This window comes from Falco punctatus, assembly GCF_963210335.1.
Source record: "Falco punctatus genome assembly, chromosome: 5".
NCBI lineage: Eukaryota > Metazoa > Chordata > Aves > Falconiformes > Falconidae > Falco > Falco punctatus.
Genome location: NC_137584.1, coordinates 23,822,460 through 23,841,417, shown reverse-complemented (window position 1 = coordinate 23,841,417; position 18,958 = coordinate 23,822,460). Strand labels below are relative to the sequence as shown.

The window sequence follows — 18,958 nt, the reverse complement described above, 5'->3', positions numbered from 1 at the left end:
CTGATTGCTCTTGGCTGGTATTGTTCAACTTTAACCATTTCTGTCCATGCCTTTGTCTCTATCTTTCCTGATTACATCTCTCCTCTTCACAAGGAGGCTGACCAACTAGGGCTTCACCCAATATTGAACATATAGGTGGAATGCGTAATTTAAAGTCAAATAATTGTTATAAGCATAAAGACATGTTTTCCTTTCCTATCCCAATAATTTATATTAAGTTGTTTTAAAAAACATGTTTACACTTGGCTTTGTATAACATCAGATTATATGTCACATGTCAACTGTGGGATCTGGAAAGATTATATACTATACATACACAATTTTTAATCAAGCCACCCAAAGAATTTCTTATACATACATAGTACGGATCTTCAATGATAAGTTGTTTCTGTGGATCATAAGTTCCAAGTAATTCAATTTTGGCCTTGCAGTCTTTAACTTGGTTGCTTTTCCTTTTCAGATCTCTGAAAAAGAGAAAATAACGTTTTCCCATTAATTTTTCTTCAGATCTTTTGTGGCATCAGCATGAGATGCTCATGACTCTTTCTAGAGAAGACAGGAAAATAATGTGCCTCTGGACTCAATCCGTTCTGTGAATGCTCTATGCTGCTCCTTGTTTTCATTTGTTTCTTGTGTGTTGTTTTTTCTTTTTAATTAAGTATGTAGGACATATACATAAACTTAATTCAGAGCATAAACAAGCAGTCAGGTACCTGACCTATGGCTTAACAGAATTCTGTAACAGGAAGTTCATCAACTTCTTCCTCAAATCAATCATTAGTACTTTCAATATCCACGTTTAGCTTGTATTGAACAAAAATAATAGAAATTATCTAGAAGCACAAGAAAGCTTCTGCCTCCTGTTCAAAACCAGTGTTTTAATTTGTTATGTTGAAATTTCTCTCAGTACTACCTCTAACTCACGTGAAGTCATACCGCATTCAGTTAACAGAAAACGGTAAATCTGTGAGCAAGACCTTCTTTGACATACTATAACATTCCATCAGTTGTCATATCCTCTTTCTTGTACATTGCCTCCCGTTGATAAAACATACTAGTTGTGAGATGGTATTTTCTCCATCTACTTACAAATGGCCATCCATTATCCCAAACGCAGTTAAAATGTACCTCTCATCATCTTCAGATTAAAAGCAGCTCAGTACTGTGATTTTCACAATGCTGAACAGACAGAACTTATTAAATTCTTTCAATATTACACATCTATATTACCAAATCATCATTTCACTTACCCAGCATTAAAAAAGGCAAAGAAAACTTTGTAAATACTTAGTCACAAGCATAATCAGTTTTAAGAAATTAAATTCCAATTATTGTCTGATTAAAAAATTAACTTCAGCAGTGAGACCACAATACCATTTTTCCTTTAAGAAAAACCAGGACTCCTCTATCAGCTACGAAGTTATTGCTTGAATTTACAGATTTTCAATAAATTCTCCACCCTTTCATTGTTAAAGAAATGTGTAACTATTTCCTTCAAGGCTTTTAGCATACCACTGAATGTACAGGAGAGGGCCAGGTGGCTCTGGTACTAAGGTAAAGCAATGCCCCAAGTCCTCCGTTTCTGATACGACAGGCACCCCATCAACACCTGGAATCAGCTTGTCCTCCTAGGGCTATGAGGGAACTAGCCAGGGAAAACAGTTGAACTGGGTGCAAGTTTAAGGTGGAACTTAAGTGTAGCGGTAGCACTATCCCTATTACAGTTGTGACATTTCTTCTGCTCTCCAGTTTATATCATATAAACTGTTAATACAGAAATTTCTGTTTAACAAATCAAGTGAAAATAGAAGTAAAACTAGCCACGTCTTTGCCTCACACACTGCAATCAAGCCAAGTGTTATATAGCTTCATTCATGCATGCTGTGTAAGAGAGGTCATTCAACACATTCTAGAAAGTTCAACAAAATGATACTTACTTCAGTTAAGTGGTGATGCTTCTAAAATTTTTAAATTCTATAATAAAAATTATGTTACTCATAGGGTTTTATTTGGGTTGTGTTTTGTTGTTGGTAGTGGTGGGTTTTTGTCTGTTTTTTTAAAAATAACTCTACAAGTAATAGTCCTTACAAGAATTATGACACCTGTAGTTTATTAAAGCTCAGCTGCTTAATCCCAATTGTAAATATGTATGTAATTAAGTAGAATTTTTCTAATGATATCTAAATTCTCACACTAGGCAGCTACTTCATCAAATCTTTCTAAAGCATCAAAAGAAGCACTTAATTAGATCATGGCTAACAGCAATGAACAATATTTCCTCCAGCCAGCAACTTTACTTATTTCAGAGCTCACTCTATTTCTATTAAAAAAGGAAAAAAAACCCACACCATATTTAATCCCTTCCAAGTTTCCACAGTGTCTTTTAGATCCTATGCAATTAGGAAAACAGATCTCTGATGAAAACAGTATGTCCTCATTCTTAACTATACAGGCATCTGCTGCACAAAGTATACTAAATTTCCATGTCCTTACTCCCCGAGTGGCACGTATCATGTAAATAAACCATTGAGTTCTAGCTCATTAAACTTGTTAGAAGTGAAGAATACATCTATTAGAATCTCATATATACAGACATATTAAAAAAACCCAAAACAACAAAACCCACTCCAAGACAAGCTAAGACATTTGTCTTCAAGGTGACTCATGACACATCACTACAAGTAATCCACAGGAATTTGTTCAATTTCTTCATACATTACCTTAGATTGCTCTCATCCATACAAAGTATATAATCAAAGGTCTGGAAATCGTCTTTAGTAATCTAGAAATAAAAATACGTGCTTTAGCCTACAAACTGTGTTTGATTTATAAAAACAGGAAAAGAAGTATTTTCAGATTTTGCATTATTTACTTACTGAGACACAGGTGGAAAGAATAAAACTGTGTACCTTCATCAACTTTTACAATAACTTAAGGTACTTTAAATATACTCTGCCATGATTATTTATCCATTTCGGCAAGCTTTCCAGAAAAAAAAAAGTCAGCTATACTTTTTTATTAAAAAACACCTTATGCATCAACTTAGAACATTGTTACAAGTGTTATTTCTAATGCTTTCTAATTACTAAAACTAAAGCTCATTGCCAGATGTGGAAATCATGCAATAAAAATATAGAAAAATTATTTTCTTCATAGGAAAACAAAAATATAGGTAACTTGCAATCAGTTGCAATTCTTCCAATCTGGAAATTTGTCACTACACAGAAAAAGATACCAAGTGAAATTCAAAGCTGAAGTATGATGTATGAGTTACAATCTCTTAAAAAAAATAATAATGCATTCACAGTATTTTAGGCCACATAGGTTCACAGAATTTATTGTATGATGTGAAAAAATCTGTCATCTATTGTACATCTTCCTATCACCATACCATCTGTTCTTTTTCTTTCCTGTAGCTTACTGACTCCTAAACATGAATATTAACTAAATTCAGAGATCTGAGTTCAGAGTCAGATAGGCATACATTGCAGATAAACCACTAACTTATGTACTAATGTTATCTGCATTGGAATAAGGATGGCTGCAGATTTTTACAAGTATAATTCTATCTTAGTTTACATTTAAGCCTTAGCTTAGGGTAAAATCTTCCCAGATCACGGCCACAATATACTAGTATATCTGAAAAAGTGTCCATAATGAGGATGAATAAAATCTATAATGAGTTCACATTAAGACTGCATTTCACATATAGTCCTATGTGTAGCACCATAACCAAGAAACTTGGAGTCTGCTCAGTACAGGTTTCTCTGGCAGGCGTCTGAGAAGGATGGGCTAGAGAAGTGAGTAAGCAAGTGAACAAACAAAAAGGCAAAACACATTATCCCATAAGTCAGTTTCAACTTGTAAAAATAATCTATATATTAAAAAAAAGGTTTAGATGGCAGAACACCCACTTATTTTATGTGCAAACAGCAAACAGACACTGATTAAGCTCCCATAACAGGAAGTTAGAAAAGGCATACAGAAATTATCACTAGATTAAAGCCGTAAATGAAATACTCCATACAAGGAGGATCGAAGGGGTGAGGTGTGGGAGGGGAGCATTGGAAAAGAAATGGTTAATGGTGGAAACTAATGCAGACTTGTTTATTTGCACTATAAAAATATTTGCTGTATTCGTGCAGTGCCTTTGACCTATGAAAATATTTTTGCAGTGGAAATAGTTCTGTTTTCCTGGCAACTCTAAGCAATACCTCTACAAACTTCTGATTGCTCTACATAGCTGAACACTGGCCCCTATGAAAATACCTGGGCATAGATTTCTCTGCAGTACAGATATGTAAGAATAAAATAAAAAACAGTGAAAAGGGAAAACACACCTCCCATCCTTCCCACACTCTCAGTATACTTTAAAGTTAGTATCTTACGAAGCAGCAGTAACTCAGTGGCAAATGCATCCCTAAAAAAAATATTACTCGTTAGCTTTTGCTCTTAAGCCCTACAGTCATATCAGCCACAAAAAGCTTAATTGAGCAAACCCCAGTGAACCGAAGATACTCCTCAAAACTACGAAAATTAGTATTTTGGGGGAATAAATTGCAGACATAAAAATTTATGTACATTTTGAGAATGGTAGTGAGGAGCTCAAGTAGTTCACTTTGGATGGCACTACACGAACAACAATAACATTAAAAAAATGCATATAACCATTACTAAAGACTATCAATGTAGAAACACATCATCATTCCAATTTATTTGTTAAACATTTCCCTCTGTTTACAGAAGAAAAAACCAAAAACCAAAAAAAAACTTTTGTCTAAAAACCAAAGAGAAGCAGTAGTCCTCAAATGTGTCCTGTTGTAAAACAGTGTTTAATACAAACTTCCTCTAATCTCAATTTCATATTTAAGGCAAGTGCACGGTATGAGTCATACAAAAATCAATTTTTGGCTCAGCGTGAATAAAAGTGAAACTGGTTAGTATCTATCTGGTTTGTGCACGAAGACTTAAGAGCTTAGAAATTTTCAATGGGTGCATAAATATACAAAAACCTACCATCAACTAAAAAGTTAACAAATTTTTATTTTATATATAAATATATGCATTTATTTTTATACTTCACTGTTCACTTAAAATTCACCTAAATGATCACTGTATACAATGGTAGAATGTAACCAATTTAACATTCTCCCTTACATAAATTATTCTTGTAGCATTTATGTCAGTTTTGAATAAAAATTACTCAATGCATTATTATTGTTAATTACGCACAAAATTACATGAAAGAAAGTGCCTTTCACTGGGTAGGTAACTGTTTTCCACAGGAGTGAAGAGCGTAATTGCATGAGTTACTCATCTTATGACAGTATTTTGAAGGCAACAGAAGATAAATCCCTTCTATTTCTAGAGCTTCTGTATTAAATCTTTCTTAATCTGTTCTAAAACAAGTCACCCACAAAATTCTACTGTTGAGTTTGTTTCCAATAATGAAACAAATGCACTTCCACTTGTAATAACCTGACCACTGTAAAAAGTCCTGTCCAACACTGCTGAGTCTCTCTCTTTCCAGAAGTACTACAAGACCATATCAGGTCCACAGTTTAATCAGCAGAGACCATTTGACAAAAGCTGAAAGAAAATATTTGAGTTACATAGATAACATCAGTGCAAAATGAACAGCTTCCTGCAGTTTAGGGATTTGAAATTTTTCTTTATATAAAATATATATGTATAAAATATATACAAGAAACTGCTTGTACTGGGATGCTTTAGACAAATTTTCATCCTGTTGATCTTTCCTTTTATTGTCTTATTCTTGTTAATTTTCTCTCCCTGTATATGTAACATTTTAGGCTCTCGTGCTTTAAAATTCTCTTCATTTGTCAGAACGTATAAGCAAATGTCTTCATTACAGTGTTTTCATTCCCCCTCTGCCAAAGCAGGATATATGGATTTGTTTCAAGGCAGAAAATCAGTTGGTTTGGGATGTTTCGCTCTAGTTTAACTGCTCATAAACCACTCTAGTAATACCCAAGAACAGTTCTCAAGTTTCCAAGGCTCATCTTTTAAGAACACAAATATGTTACACTTCTGTGACTGAAACACTGACTAAATAGTTTCAATGCCATTTAGCTTGTATAATGATAAATAATGCTGTTTGTAAGCATTGGTAAATACTAAATCCAGAACTTGCAACAGGAAAAGAACACAACAGACTTCTAATAATGATTCTAATACTAAAACATTGAAAATCTGAAACAATGTTGTGCTCAATCCTGTTTGTCTTATATAATGGAGATTAGCATCAAGAGAATTCAGCAGAGGGCAATTGACTAACTGAGGGAATTTATTTTAAAAACTTAAAAAACTAAACATGTAGTCTTTGAAAGTGAAGAAAGTAAACATGACCTCTGTAAGTTCTAGCAAAATTCTGAAGGGAACAGAAATGTAAGACAATAACAAGACTACCTGATCTCTTTGTCAGTATAAGAACTAGTGGCATAAATGCAAGCTAAGTAAAGGTCAAGCCCTAAAGGACTATCTTATATCCAGAGAATAGTTAACTGCAGGAAGTTATGTGCATTTAGTCGAGTGTCTGAATGATTTAGATGCAGATCCATTTATTTCCAGTCTCTCTAGAATGCAGCATGGAAATACAGGTTCTTTTGTTAATGAAAAAACTGAGAGGAGTTTTGGTAGAATTTAGAGGATTTCACTAAGTGACAAACCTGGCTTTGAATTAAAAATGCTTCAAGGGTTCGTTTTCCTCTGAAGTTACCACCAAGCATGCTACTAATCTTGGGTTTGAGTGCCTTCATACTAATTCAGCACACTAAATGTTTTTAAAATATCTTCATGCGATAGCAGAAGCTTTTTGTGATGGGTGAACAAGTATTCTACTTTTTTGGACCTGCTAAATAAAAATATAATCCCTTCCTGAAAGAAGCATCACAGATTACTAGAGTACATCCATTTTTAAGAAGTATTACAAAAATGTTTCAGAAAAATACCCAAAATACTAAACATTTGAAGGCAGGATTTCCCTATAATGCAGAAACTGCTCCAACGCTTCCTGGTTATAATTCCAATGAAGCTTAAGAAACTCTAACCTCAACTAGAAAAGTTAGACCACTTTGGAGTATTCTGAAAAACTGTATTATTATTTGATGCTTAACCATGCATTAGTCAAATAACTTCTGTGACTGTAATGGTTAGGACTAGACAAAGCATGGGTATGAATAAGAAAGAAAATATGCTCTCTTCTACCTGCCGTGCTTTATGTGCTGTCTCAATGCCATGATTTCTTAGACAGCTTAAAGCCCTTGCATCTGGGGAGCGCCCCACGTTCCAGTCTGAAACAGCAGCACTGTCTGTCATCCACTGTAACAACAAAACAAATACACACACATATTTAAAGAAAATTAAAGTACAGTACCTGCCTGGCAATATGATTCATGGTAATGCCATGCTTCTTCATGCAAGTCTGTCCTCGATAGTCTGGAGGGCTTCCTATTTCATAGGCAGATGTCGCTGCACTGTCTATCCTCCACTACAGAAAAACAAATTTGTATTTTTATATTTTCTTTCTCATTGCTTACATTTCTACTAACTGGCTAGGAGACAGTTATTTCTTAGGCAGGAACAGATATAAATAACTTACCTTATTTTCAACTTTTTCATCAGTTACAAGTTTTCTAAAAACTGCTTCAGCTATTGGAGAGCGACAAATGTTTCCTACAGAAACAAGAGATTTGAGAGCAATTTCAGACAATGAAAAACAACAAAAAAATAAATTAATTTTGTGGATTTGTCAGCACAGATCAGATTAAAGATTTTTATTTACTTAGGTTGAATGCCAATTGTTTATGTTATTATAACCCAAAACATTCTGCAAGGGTGGAAACCCAGTTCTGCACCTGGGTTGGGGCAATCTCCAGTATCAATACAGACTGCAGGACAGAGGGACTGAGAGAAGCCCTGCAGAGAAGTAGGTGATACTGGTTGGTGAAAAATTGGATATGAGCCAGCAATGTGCACTTGAAGTCCAGAAAGCCAACTGTATCCCGGGCTGCATCAGAAGATGCATGGCCAGCGGGTCAAGGGAGGTGATTCTACCCCTCTACTCCCCTCTGGTGAGACCCACCTGGAGTACTGCATACAGCTCCGGAGTCCCGAGCACAAGAACACAGGGACCTCTTGGAGCAAGTCCAGAGGAAGGCCACAAAAATGGTGAGAGGGCTGGCTGGAGCACCTCTGAGTGAGAAATGGGGCTGTACAGCCTGGAGAAGATAAGGACTGGGGAGATCTTATTGCAGCCTTTCTATATATAAAGGGGGCTGTAATGACAGGACAAGGGGCAACAATTTTAAACTGAAAGAAGGTAGATTTATATCGGACATAAGAAAGGAATTTTTTTTACCATCAGGGTGGTGAAACACTGGAACAGGTTGCCCTGAGAAGCTGTGGATGCCCCACCATTGGAAGTGTTTGAGGTCAAGCTGGATAGGGCTTTGAGCAACCTGACCTAGTGGAAAGTATCCCTGCTCATAGCAGCGGGGCTGGACTAGATGATCTTGGAAGGTCTCTTCCCACCCAAACCATACTATTATATTATCCATCAGTCTCTTGAAATGCCTATCATTATATGGAAAGATATAACTTATTAAAATAAACAGAAGGAATATTGTGTAAGCACATTGCTCTTTTCTCCTTCCACAAAGAATTCACAGGCACAGAGGACCAGACAAAATTACTGAATTTAAACAGCAGCAAATAATCTTTATCTTCAAATCTTCCTATACACTGACAAATTTCAACTAATGCTTTACCAAAGAACCACGAGTATTTGCCCGAAGTATTTACATTACTACCTACCTGTTAACAAAAACTTTTGGACAATTCCAAAACACAGCCACCACCACTGTGGAACCAACGTAGTGAAATGGCTGAACAACCTGTAGCAGAAATGCTCCTGATCACTGAAATGAAGTCACTACAGGTCAAACTGAACCCTCATCAAAAGCAGCTTCCACATACAAATTCCAACCCCCTAAAAAATAAATCAATTACACAAGCTCTAAAAACACCTTAGGAAAATAAATCTTCCAGGATTTTTTTTTGTCCAAAATATGTAGAGTTAGCAATAAAACATAACTGACGGCAAAACTGAAGTGCTGTCCATCAGCCAACAAACAGCTAAGGTATTTAATTATATAAATATGTAATCAACCTTCACTTCCAATGGCCTCCACTTGCACTAGCCACTTGATCTGACCTTAATTTCAATAAGAAACTATTTCAACAATTAAACAGTGCTCCAATAAAAAAGTACAAATTATGGATCTACAGCATTTTTGCTCCACTGTGAAGCTGTAACCAAGTTAACCATCTAAGACAGACCTCTCAAACATTTATGAAAAAAATACGTATTTTTTGAAAAAGAATGAAATGTCTCAATAACAATAAAAAGTCTATTCCACTATTAATTTAACTCTACCTTTTCATCCTTCAGAAATTCTGAGTAACTAGATAGGTATTCATAATATATGATATGTCACCCAGATGCACAATACATCATGCAAACAAATCTTCACTTCCCACCAAAGAGAATATATGACTTTGCTCATCTCTGACTTCTGAGCAGGTAAGTATAAAATATCACAAGTGGCAACACTAATTTCTATACTTTTAAATAAATCATTCTTCTACTACTGATTAAATTCTTTCCAAATCTCAAACAGTAAAAAAATGAAATGCCCATGAACAAAGCTTAATTTCCAGCAGCCAAAAGAAAATTTCCCATCAGGCACCTGGCCTCATTTTCATGCCTGTATTTTCAAACAAAATATCAAGGTAGATACTTCACTGCTGAAGAGAAAGAAGCTACTATTACCCAGGCATTTAGTAACTTGTTGTCAGGCATGCCAACTATACAAAAAAACAAGTGGGAAGTGAACCACTGAAGTAATACAAATTTGCTGTGAAAGTTTTACAGAGTATCGAATCACTTCATGGTCAAAAGGAAATGGCTGAGAAACTGATTTTGCTGAAACATTAAGTGAATTCTGATGGCAGCAGATGGTCTTCAAGGAAAAAGCATACTATTTCCTTCGTTTGAACTAGCTTATTTCAAGCAAAGAAACTAAATCAGTCTTGAAAGAAAAACAAAGCAGGAAAAAGCTGTGTTTATTTATAAAGAAAGAGAGAAAACAGGTTAGTACTTACTAATTATAAAAGAATATGGTAATAAATTAAAAACTTTACTTCTTCAATTGAGTAAGTTAAGAATTAAACAATATAATTTTATTAGGAAACAGAGGGAGCATGGTAACATACAGCATAAGACAGAAAAGAATCTTCATAATCAATAAGCCTGATCCTTCGATACTGCAGGCATATACAGCATCACTTCTTACAAACACATCAAGCTCTCTTTAAAAAGCATCATCTATTTAAAAACGTTATTCCAGATATTCATTTCCTGTGGTAGTCTGAATCCTTCCAATTCCCACTTAATATTTATTCTTGGAAGTCTATGCTCATCTGATCATGGTTAACATCACTCTATCTTAAAACCTTTCTTTCCTTCAACAGATACAGATCCTTGTCAACCATAGCTGTGCTAAACTAAACCAAACCAAGCTCTCATCTCCTCATGAAGTTCACTGACCCTTATCTAATCACTACAGTTAGGCCAACTCTGCACTTGTTCTGATTTGAATTTATGTTTCTTGAATACCAACAAATAAAACCACAGACCACATTGCAGGAAAGAAAATTTACCTATTTGTTTTATAAAAGAAAAAAGGTCTGAAACATTTACTTAGCTCTTTTGAAAATAACCTGAGATACCTTCTGTAATCACATTTAAAATCCTTCATAAGTATCAAATGTGTGACCATAATCCCCTATTCCTAGTTGTCCATTCCCTCTCTTTCTCTTTTGCTTCAAACAGGTGACCTTTAAGTCTTCTTTCTGTTTCCATTACACCAGCTATTGAGGCCATCCACTTCTTGTACAGTATTTTTCCTCTGTATGAATGATCCCCCACAACTGTGCATGAACACTAAGTTTCATTAATACAGTCAAAATTTCAGTAATAAACAATAATTAATACTGCGGTCCTACTAATTCAATAACTCACTCCCCCAATTTCCAAATGGTACTTTTAAAATAAACCCTTCATTGCTTTTTCTATTTAACCTTCTGCTTTACCTAGGCTGAATGACTTCTTCCAAATTTTCACTCTTCTGTAACCTGCTCACGACTTAAATGCCATAAATATCATCTTTGATAGTATCGTATCAAATATCATCATGCATGACACCATGACCACTGACTGATAAAATATATTAACTACCAATTCTAGCAATAACTAGAAAGTGAAGTTATATTATTTTTGGAACACACACATAACCTAGTTTGTGACTTAAAATTTAACATCTTCCATGATGACACATTCCAGATATTACCGGAGGTATTAACACTATTATGGAACTGCAATCACCATTCAAATCTATTCTTGGGGACTATGGACAGAATCCCAGAAATGACTTAACAGAAGCTCTTTTCTCTGCAATATTATTTGCATCCTAACCAAATCTGTTTACCCACGCCACTTCTTGTGACTGTTATCATTCACCTCATCATTAATGCAAAGCCCCATCTTCTCTCACCGACACATGCAAACTTCAACCCTTATTTCCAGTCAACATCCCTTTCCCACTATAATTTCAATCTATTTCATATCCAGTTTTACATCCCACATTTGTCTTTCCAGGCTTTGCTGAAGTTCCTCACAGATGCACAGTATTTCCTAAGCTATGGATTGACAGCCATACTTGTGGAACGAAGGGGGGAAATCTCAGAGAGAGAGTCATGGAGATACTACCTTCCTCCTTTGACTTGAACCATATTTACCTTAAATGTTATCTATACCTTATCTTTGCTGCCTATCATCCTCTGATGTTTCTTTCTCCTTTGTTGTATTTCTGTGACTGATCTGATCATGCTCTTTTTGTACAGAAGATAACAGTATTTAAGTTCTCTGAATCTCCATCTTCTCCCTTCATTTTTCTAATTTCAAACTCTCTAAGTTGTACTGACATTTTCAATCACAGAAAACTGGTACCCAGACAGAGCCTGTCCATTGAAAGAAATCCTACAAACATTTCCAAACATGATGATTCAAGGATAAGAAACTTAAATTTCAATCTCAGAATCAGTACTGCAACCATTTGTTGATCACTTTTACAGTCATGCTTTCTCACTCATTTTTCTAGGAACAAGGACTTCACTGACAGCCTTCCAAGCCAATGCTTAATTTTTTGAGTTCTTACTCCAGTCTCTGCATTAATTTTGACCCATCTCCATACAGAAATGGAAGCGTTGCTTCTACTGACAGGAAAGACAACTTGAATCCATTTCATGCTCAGGTCTACAGCTCATCTTTAGGTACTATTGATCTAATCCTCTATTCTCTCAGTCGGGTTTGTATCTTCATTGTTCCTTATTCAGCACTTCCCCAAATGCAAACATGTTTTCCTCTTCTTCCCTTGTTTTTCTGTCTGCTGTTTGTAACAGATGTTGCACTAGCTTTCATCCTATCACATTTAAAAATCTGCTTTTAACTCTACTTATCTTTCTATGCGTGGTCAGTTCATCTGAGTAACTGTAATAAAACCTCCCAGTATCATTTGCACCATCATCAGGTCATCTTAAGTGTTTAAAACTTACTATTCTATTCCATACTGTATGCAAATTCCTGTCTGAACTTCATTGTAAGTCCTAGTTCTTCTTAGTTAATTCTATCTTGTCACACTCAGCATTCAATTAGCTTTGTAAGGAACTATTCAAGGCTCTAATTTTACTCCAGATTCCCTGGCTCTTCCATTCACGATCAATTTCACTGAATACTTACACTCTTTATCTGAAACACTTAAGCATATAGCTACCTAAAAGAAATAATCCAACTTCCATACATCCTCCCCACTATCAATATACAGTGGGATTTCTCTCTTGAGTATTAGGGTGTGTTTGTGTGTGCATATATATATATATAAATCTAAGCAGAACTCAATTTTAGCTCAAGGTATCTAAATACAGATGTCTACAGGAGCACTAGGTTTCAAAGTTCCTAGCCAATCAAGGCTTAGTCGATGTGATCAATGTCAATAACTATATGACTTGCCAAGATTCATGGTAGTCAAATCATCAGCTAATTAGCTGAATGTTCACATTTTAAAAATCTTGCCTTGCAGCAAGGTTAATTATATTGAGTTGCCAACTACTGGAACGTTACGCTTTTCTGAGAGCAACCGAAAGGTTCCCCAACAAAAATAAAAGTTTTCAACACATAAGCACCTACTCACAATAATCAGATTCTTAACATTTTTTATACATCTTAAAAGTATTTTCCAATTCCAAGATTGCTTTTACAACCATGCTTTCAATCCTCTAGTACTTCTGCATCATTCTGAAACACAGATTAAATAAGGTATTATATTCTTACCAATATCTTCCCAGTTCTGTGCAGAAGAAAGGAATTTTCCTTACATTTATCTAACACTGTCTTCTTTATCCAAAAAATGGCATTACTTCTTTCTGTCAGCTTGCTAAGAACCCTCATTATAGCAGCTGTTTTCCATGACTTCTTCAATGTCTTATCCAACCTACTGCTTTCCCATTCTGCAGCTATAAACGGCATTTTATCCCACAAAATCTTTTATTTGACAATATATAAACACATATAATGGAATGTGACAAGTGAACTAGGAAACTCAAATCTCTCTGTAACTGCAACCTAATATCCTCACACAAAATGAATTGCCATTTTAGAATGCAGTCTAGATCTCTGAAGGCAATACTCCTACTCAGTGGTTCACAATGAGCATCAGTTTTCTGAGGACCCAGCCAAAACCATTTTGCTCACTGTTCACCCATCTCACAACTGTTCCTCCAAAGGAGATCTGTAAGCCAGTGCCTGGTCTAAGATGCCTATCAGCTTGTTATGTTATAGGGAACGAGTCATCAGAGAGAAAAAGGCTGACTTATGTAACTCAGCATCATATTAAGCTCATTCTGGAGCTCAACCATTAATTAGATGAGCTACATTAAGTGTAAAAAGAGCAAACTGCATTTTGGTTCACCTCCAGTTTTAATTATTTCTTTGCCTTAAAAGAAAAAAAAAACCCTTTCCCAGTGCCTTTTCATATACTGTAATTACATATGTTGCTGGGTTTATTTATTTCTCAGTGATGAGGAACCCTTATCATTAACACAGTTATGCACATTAACTAGATTGTATTTTGCTGTGTAATGAATACCTGCTTATCCTATTACAAAGAACACAGTCACTAGATATTTCAGTAATAAGTTTCTTTCAAAATAATGCAGAAAGAAGATGTACTTTTTCATGAAGGCTGGTACTTTTGGGGATCAGCTCTCACTGAATGTGGCAAACTTCAGAATTAATGTGTTTCGACAACCAGCACAGAGTACTACAGATAAATGCAGTTCAAGAAATCTGTTTACTACTCTTTTTAGCAATAACCATAGGTATTTCTAATAAAATTCAGGAAGGAAAAAAATTCTATTAAAGCAAAAGTATCACTCTTCATGACTAGCAAAAAAAAAATAAAAATTAGGCAAACTTAAAGCAGGGAGAAGAAACAAGTTGCTTTCAAAGCCTAATGGAAAAGAGTACATATTTGTATGGAAAAAGAAGTGCTTGTCATGTTAATTAGGTTCTATGTCACATGCCACATACCATTATGGTTATCTTTTTATAACCCAGTAACACAGAAGAGGAAATTTAAAAGGTAATTAACAACATTAACGCAACCACTTCCCTGGGTAGCCTATTCCAACGCTCGATAACCCTTTCAGCAAGAAATTTCTCCTAATACCCAATCTAAACCTCCCCTGGCACAACTTGAAGCTGTTTACTCATGTCCTGTCGCTTGTTTCTTAGGAGAAGAGACTGACACTCATCTCACTACCACCTCCTTTCAGGTAGTTGTAGTGATAAGGTCTCCCCTGAGCCTCCTTTTCTCCAGACCAAACAACCCCAGTTCCCTCAGCCACTCCTCATCAGACTTGTGCTCCAGACCCTTCAGCAGCTTTGCTGCCCTTCTCTGGACACATTCCAGCACATCAATGTCCTGTAGTGAGCGGCCCAAACCCAAATACAGTACTCAAGACCCAGTATTACCAGTGCCAAGTACAGGGGGACAATCACTTCCCTAGTCCTGCTGGCCACACTATTTCAGACACTAGCCAGGATGCTATTAGCCTTCTGGCCACCTGGGCACACTGCTGGCTCATGTTCACCCAGCTGATGACCAGCACCCCCAAGTCCTTTCCTGCTGCACAGCTTTCCAGCCATTCTTCCCTAAGCCAGTAGCATTACACGGGGTTGTTGTGACCCAAGTGCAGGACCTGGCACTCCTCCTTGTTGACCCTTGTACAGTTGGCCTTGGCCCATCTGTACAGCCTGCCCAGATCCCTCAGCAGAGCCTTCCTACCCTCAAGCAGATCAACACTCCTCCCACAACGTGGCGTCATCTGCAAACTTACTGAGGGTGCATTGAATTCCCTTGTCCAAATCATTGATGAAGACACTAAACAGAACTGACCCCAATACTGAGAGCCCTGGGGAACACCACTTGTGATGAGCCGCCAGCTGGATGTTACACCATTCACCACCACTCTTTCAGCTCAGCCATCCAGCCAGTTTTCTACCCAGCAATCGGTACACCCATGCAAACCACGAGCATTCAGTTTCTCCAGGAAAATGATGTGGGAAATGGTGTCAAAGGCTTTACCAAAGCCTAGGCACACAACATCGACAGCCCTTCCCTCATCCACTAAGCGGGTCACCTTGCCATACAAGATCAGGTCAGTCAAGCAGGACCTGCCTTTCATAAACCCATGCTGGCTGGGCCTCATCACCTGATTGTCCTGTACATGCCACATGATGGCACTCAAGATGATCTGCTCCATAACCCTCCCTGTCATGGAGGTCAGGCTGACAGGCCCATAGTGCCCTGGATCCTCCTTCCAGCAATTCTTCAAAATGAGCATCACATTTGCTAACCTCCAGTCTTCTGGGACCTCCCCAGTATAGCCAAGACTGCTGATAAATGACTGGAAGTGGCTTGGTGAGCAGTTCTGGCAGCTCCCTCAGTAGTCCTGGGTGGATCCCATCCAGACCCATAGAATTGTGCGTGTTTAAGTAGTGTAGCAGGTCGCTGACCATTTCCACTTGGATTATGGGGGCTTCATTCTGCTCCCTGACCCCAGCTTACAGCTTAGGGGGCTAAGTAACCAGAGAACAACTGGTCTTACTATTAAGAGACTGAGGTAAAGAAAACATTAAGTACCTCAGGCTTTTTCTCATCCTTTGTCACTGTTTCCCCCCACATCCACTAAAGGATGGAGACTCTCCTTAGTCCTCCTTCTGTTGCTAACATATTTATAGAAACATATTTATCATCTTTTACGGCAATAGTCAGATTAAGTTGGCCCTTCTAATTTTCTCCCTGTAAAACCTCACATCCTTGCAGTCCTCCAGAGTTGCCTGCCACTTCTTCTGAAGGTCATAAACTCTCTCTTTTCCCAATGAGTTCCAGCCAAAGCTCTCTATTCAGCCAAGCCGGTCATCTTCCCTTCCGACTCATCTTTTGGCACATGGAGATGGCGATTATTACGGCCTTTAGAGCACAGTGTTTGGAAAGAAGGATGCATATGAATTAGTATTTTTATACAAAAATGTTTGTCTAGGCCCCTGGCTCCCAAACATACAGCAACTGATAATCCCTTAATAACTAATGTTTTCCATTAATTATTATTAGGGGCTAATTTTACTCCAGGGTAAACATCTGAACATATTTCAAAAAACTATGCTCTTGTTTTGCTATTCAATTAATCTGCATTTCTCCTATTACAACAGGAAAGCAAACAGCAAAAACCCCCTGTATTTACTAATGGTTTTGTAACAAACCTGGAAAAATGCCAAGGATTCACAGGGATCAACTCTCAGCACATAGGTAAGATTACAAGGGCTAGGAAGCAGATGATGTTTGAAGCCCAGATCAGAGCAAAAAGCCATCTAACTTGTTATCTCCAAAAAGGAGCAAAAGCAGACGTGTAAAGAAACCATATACAAAATGGGGCATGGCACTGTAATCCATCTAGTCAGGTTAGCAATTTGTTCATTGTGAAGGTGGAGAAGATCATCTTGCTTATCCGTAATCAATTGTCTTAAACTTCAGGAAAACATCCAAACCCTTTCTGATCCCATTTACACTTCTGTTGTCTGACTTCTCATGACACGAGATACACAATACAGCGAGTATCTTTCGAAAACAAAATTAAGTTTTTCCTACTTTTTCATTTGGGTGACCCTTCAAAAATAAGTCTTAATTCTTTTTACTCCTTTCATGAAGGCCATAACTGCATAGATCAAAATCACCTCCACCCTCCAACAAGATCTTTTTCTTACTTAAAGTCCTAACGTGTTTTCCCTCTACCTACAGTAACTGCTCCATTACCGTAAGCCATCCCTGTCACCGTTTCTCTCCCTTCTGAGGGTCGGGTGCTCACAGCTGCGAACCGCGTCCAGGCGGTACCGCTGCAGGCACGCAGGGTCGGGGCGGTTGCGGGCGGGATCTCCGCTCCCTCCCTGCCGCCTCACAAGCTAAGCACCGTGCAGCCCGTTCCCAACAGCAGTTCCCAACCACCATGCAGTGCCGCTCTTCAGCAGCAGTGTTTCATTCACAGCTCACGTCGGCTGATGCGCATTTAGGTGCCGCTCTTCCCCACCCGTAACTTTCGCGTTTACCAATACTGGATTTCGCGTCTTAATTCGCACTGGTTCCTCCGACCGATCACAAAGACAAACGGGAAAAAGAAGGATGCAGCTCTCTGCCTCCCTCCTCACACACTGCTCCGGCCCGCCCGCCGCACCGGGCTGGGCCTACCCGCAGCCCCGCCGGGCCCCGCCGCTGCCCCGCGGAGGCCCTGGCCTCGCCGCGCTCCCTGCACCCCCGCCCGGCGCCCCTGACCGAAGCGCGGCGGGAGGAGGGCAGGAGCAGGCCCGCCTCTCCCCTCGCCCCGCTCACCCAGGCACACGAAGAGCACCGACTTCACCTCCCCCGCCGCCATCTTCGCTCGCGGCCGGGCAGCCACCCAGGGAAGGGGCCTTTCCGGCTGTCGCACCGCCTGTGCCTCGCTTTACGGCACCGGCCGTTACAGCCGGCTACGTTTTTTGCCTGATTTGAGGGAAAAAAAGGGGCGAACTGTGGCACTCTGCCAAGCACAAGCGTGTGCGCTCCGGGGCCGGGCCGGGCCGGGGCCGCTCGTGGGGGCGGGGGCGGCCCGCAGGCAGGCGCGGTTGGCAGCCGCCGCGGCCCCGCCCGCCTCACCTGCGGCAGGTGCGCGCCGCGGCGCGGCCCAGTGCGGCGGCGGCGGGTGGTGGAAGCGCAGCGCAGCGGGGGTGCCCCGGCCCGGGCAGGAGTGAGTATCCTCGCGGGGGGCAGGTGGGCTCCTCAACGGGGGAACCGCGGCGAAGGGCTCCCGCCCTCCTCGGCTGCCGCCGGGGCTTTACCCGCTGAGGCGGTTGCCCGCTCCGTCCTGCCCGCCGCCGCCGTCTCATCGTTGGCCACCCGGGCGGCCGGCCGCCTGTCCCGCGAGCCCCCGGGCGGGCATGGCGGGGGGGGTCCCCGCCGCGGCAGCCCCCGGGCGGGCATGGCGGGGGGGTCCCCGCCGCGGCAGCCTCCGGACGGGCGCAGGGCGGAGCGAGGCCGGCCGGCCCCTTCCGCGCCGCTGGCGTTGCCGCCCCCGGGGCTCCGGCGCCCCGAGCCGGGCGGGTTCTCCCCGCAGTTAAGCAGACGCGGTCCCCTACTGCGAGCAGCGCTTGGTGTCCCAGCTAATGCCGCGTCTTGTCCGGTGCTGGGCATGTGCCGCGTCCTGCGTGCAGAAACCTAAGAAGCGTCGA

General features: G+C 39.5%; 2 protein-coding genes across 7 annotated transcripts in view; one reads left to right on the top strand and one right to left on the bottom strand.

Moving 5' to 3' along the window:
• Window positions 1-18,957, bottom strand: part of ACP1 (acid phosphatase 1) — a 27,396-nt gene extending 8,439 nt beyond the window's left edge. Inside the window, exons 1-5 of one of the 4 annotated variants that reach the window (XM_080387831.1) lie at window positions 18,569-18,957; window positions 7,622-7,695; window positions 7,397-7,510; window positions 2,721-2,782; window positions 359-464 (exon numbers count right to left, since the gene is read on the bottom strand). In XM_080387831.1, coding sequence (XP_080243957.1) covers window positions 359-464; window positions 2,721-2,782; window positions 7,397-7,510; window positions 7,622-7,695; window positions 18,569-18,920 — 708 coding nt within the window. In that variant the 5' untranslated portion in view covers window positions 18,921-18,957. Of the gene's footprint in view, window positions 1-358; window positions 465-2,720; window positions 2,783-7,227; window positions 7,342-7,396; window positions 7,511-7,621; window positions 7,696-18,083; window positions 18,215-18,568 lie in introns of those variants that run through there. The other 3 variants (XM_080387832.1, XM_080387834.1, XM_080387833.1) reach the window with 3 other exon arrangements.
• The window catches only part of SH3YL1 (SH3 and SYLF domain containing 1), a 54,619-nt gene continuing 54,003 nt past the window's right edge, over window positions 18,343-18,958 (top strand). For 2 of the 3 annotated variants that reach the window (XM_080387827.1, XM_080387825.1), the window contains exon 1: window positions 18,343-18,477. In XM_080387827.1, coding sequence (XP_080243953.1) covers window position 18,477 — 1 coding nt within the window. In that variant the 5' untranslated portion in view covers window positions 18,343-18,476. Of the gene's footprint in view, window positions 18,478-18,854 lie in introns of those variants that run through there. The other variant, XM_080387826.1, reaches the window with a different exon arrangement.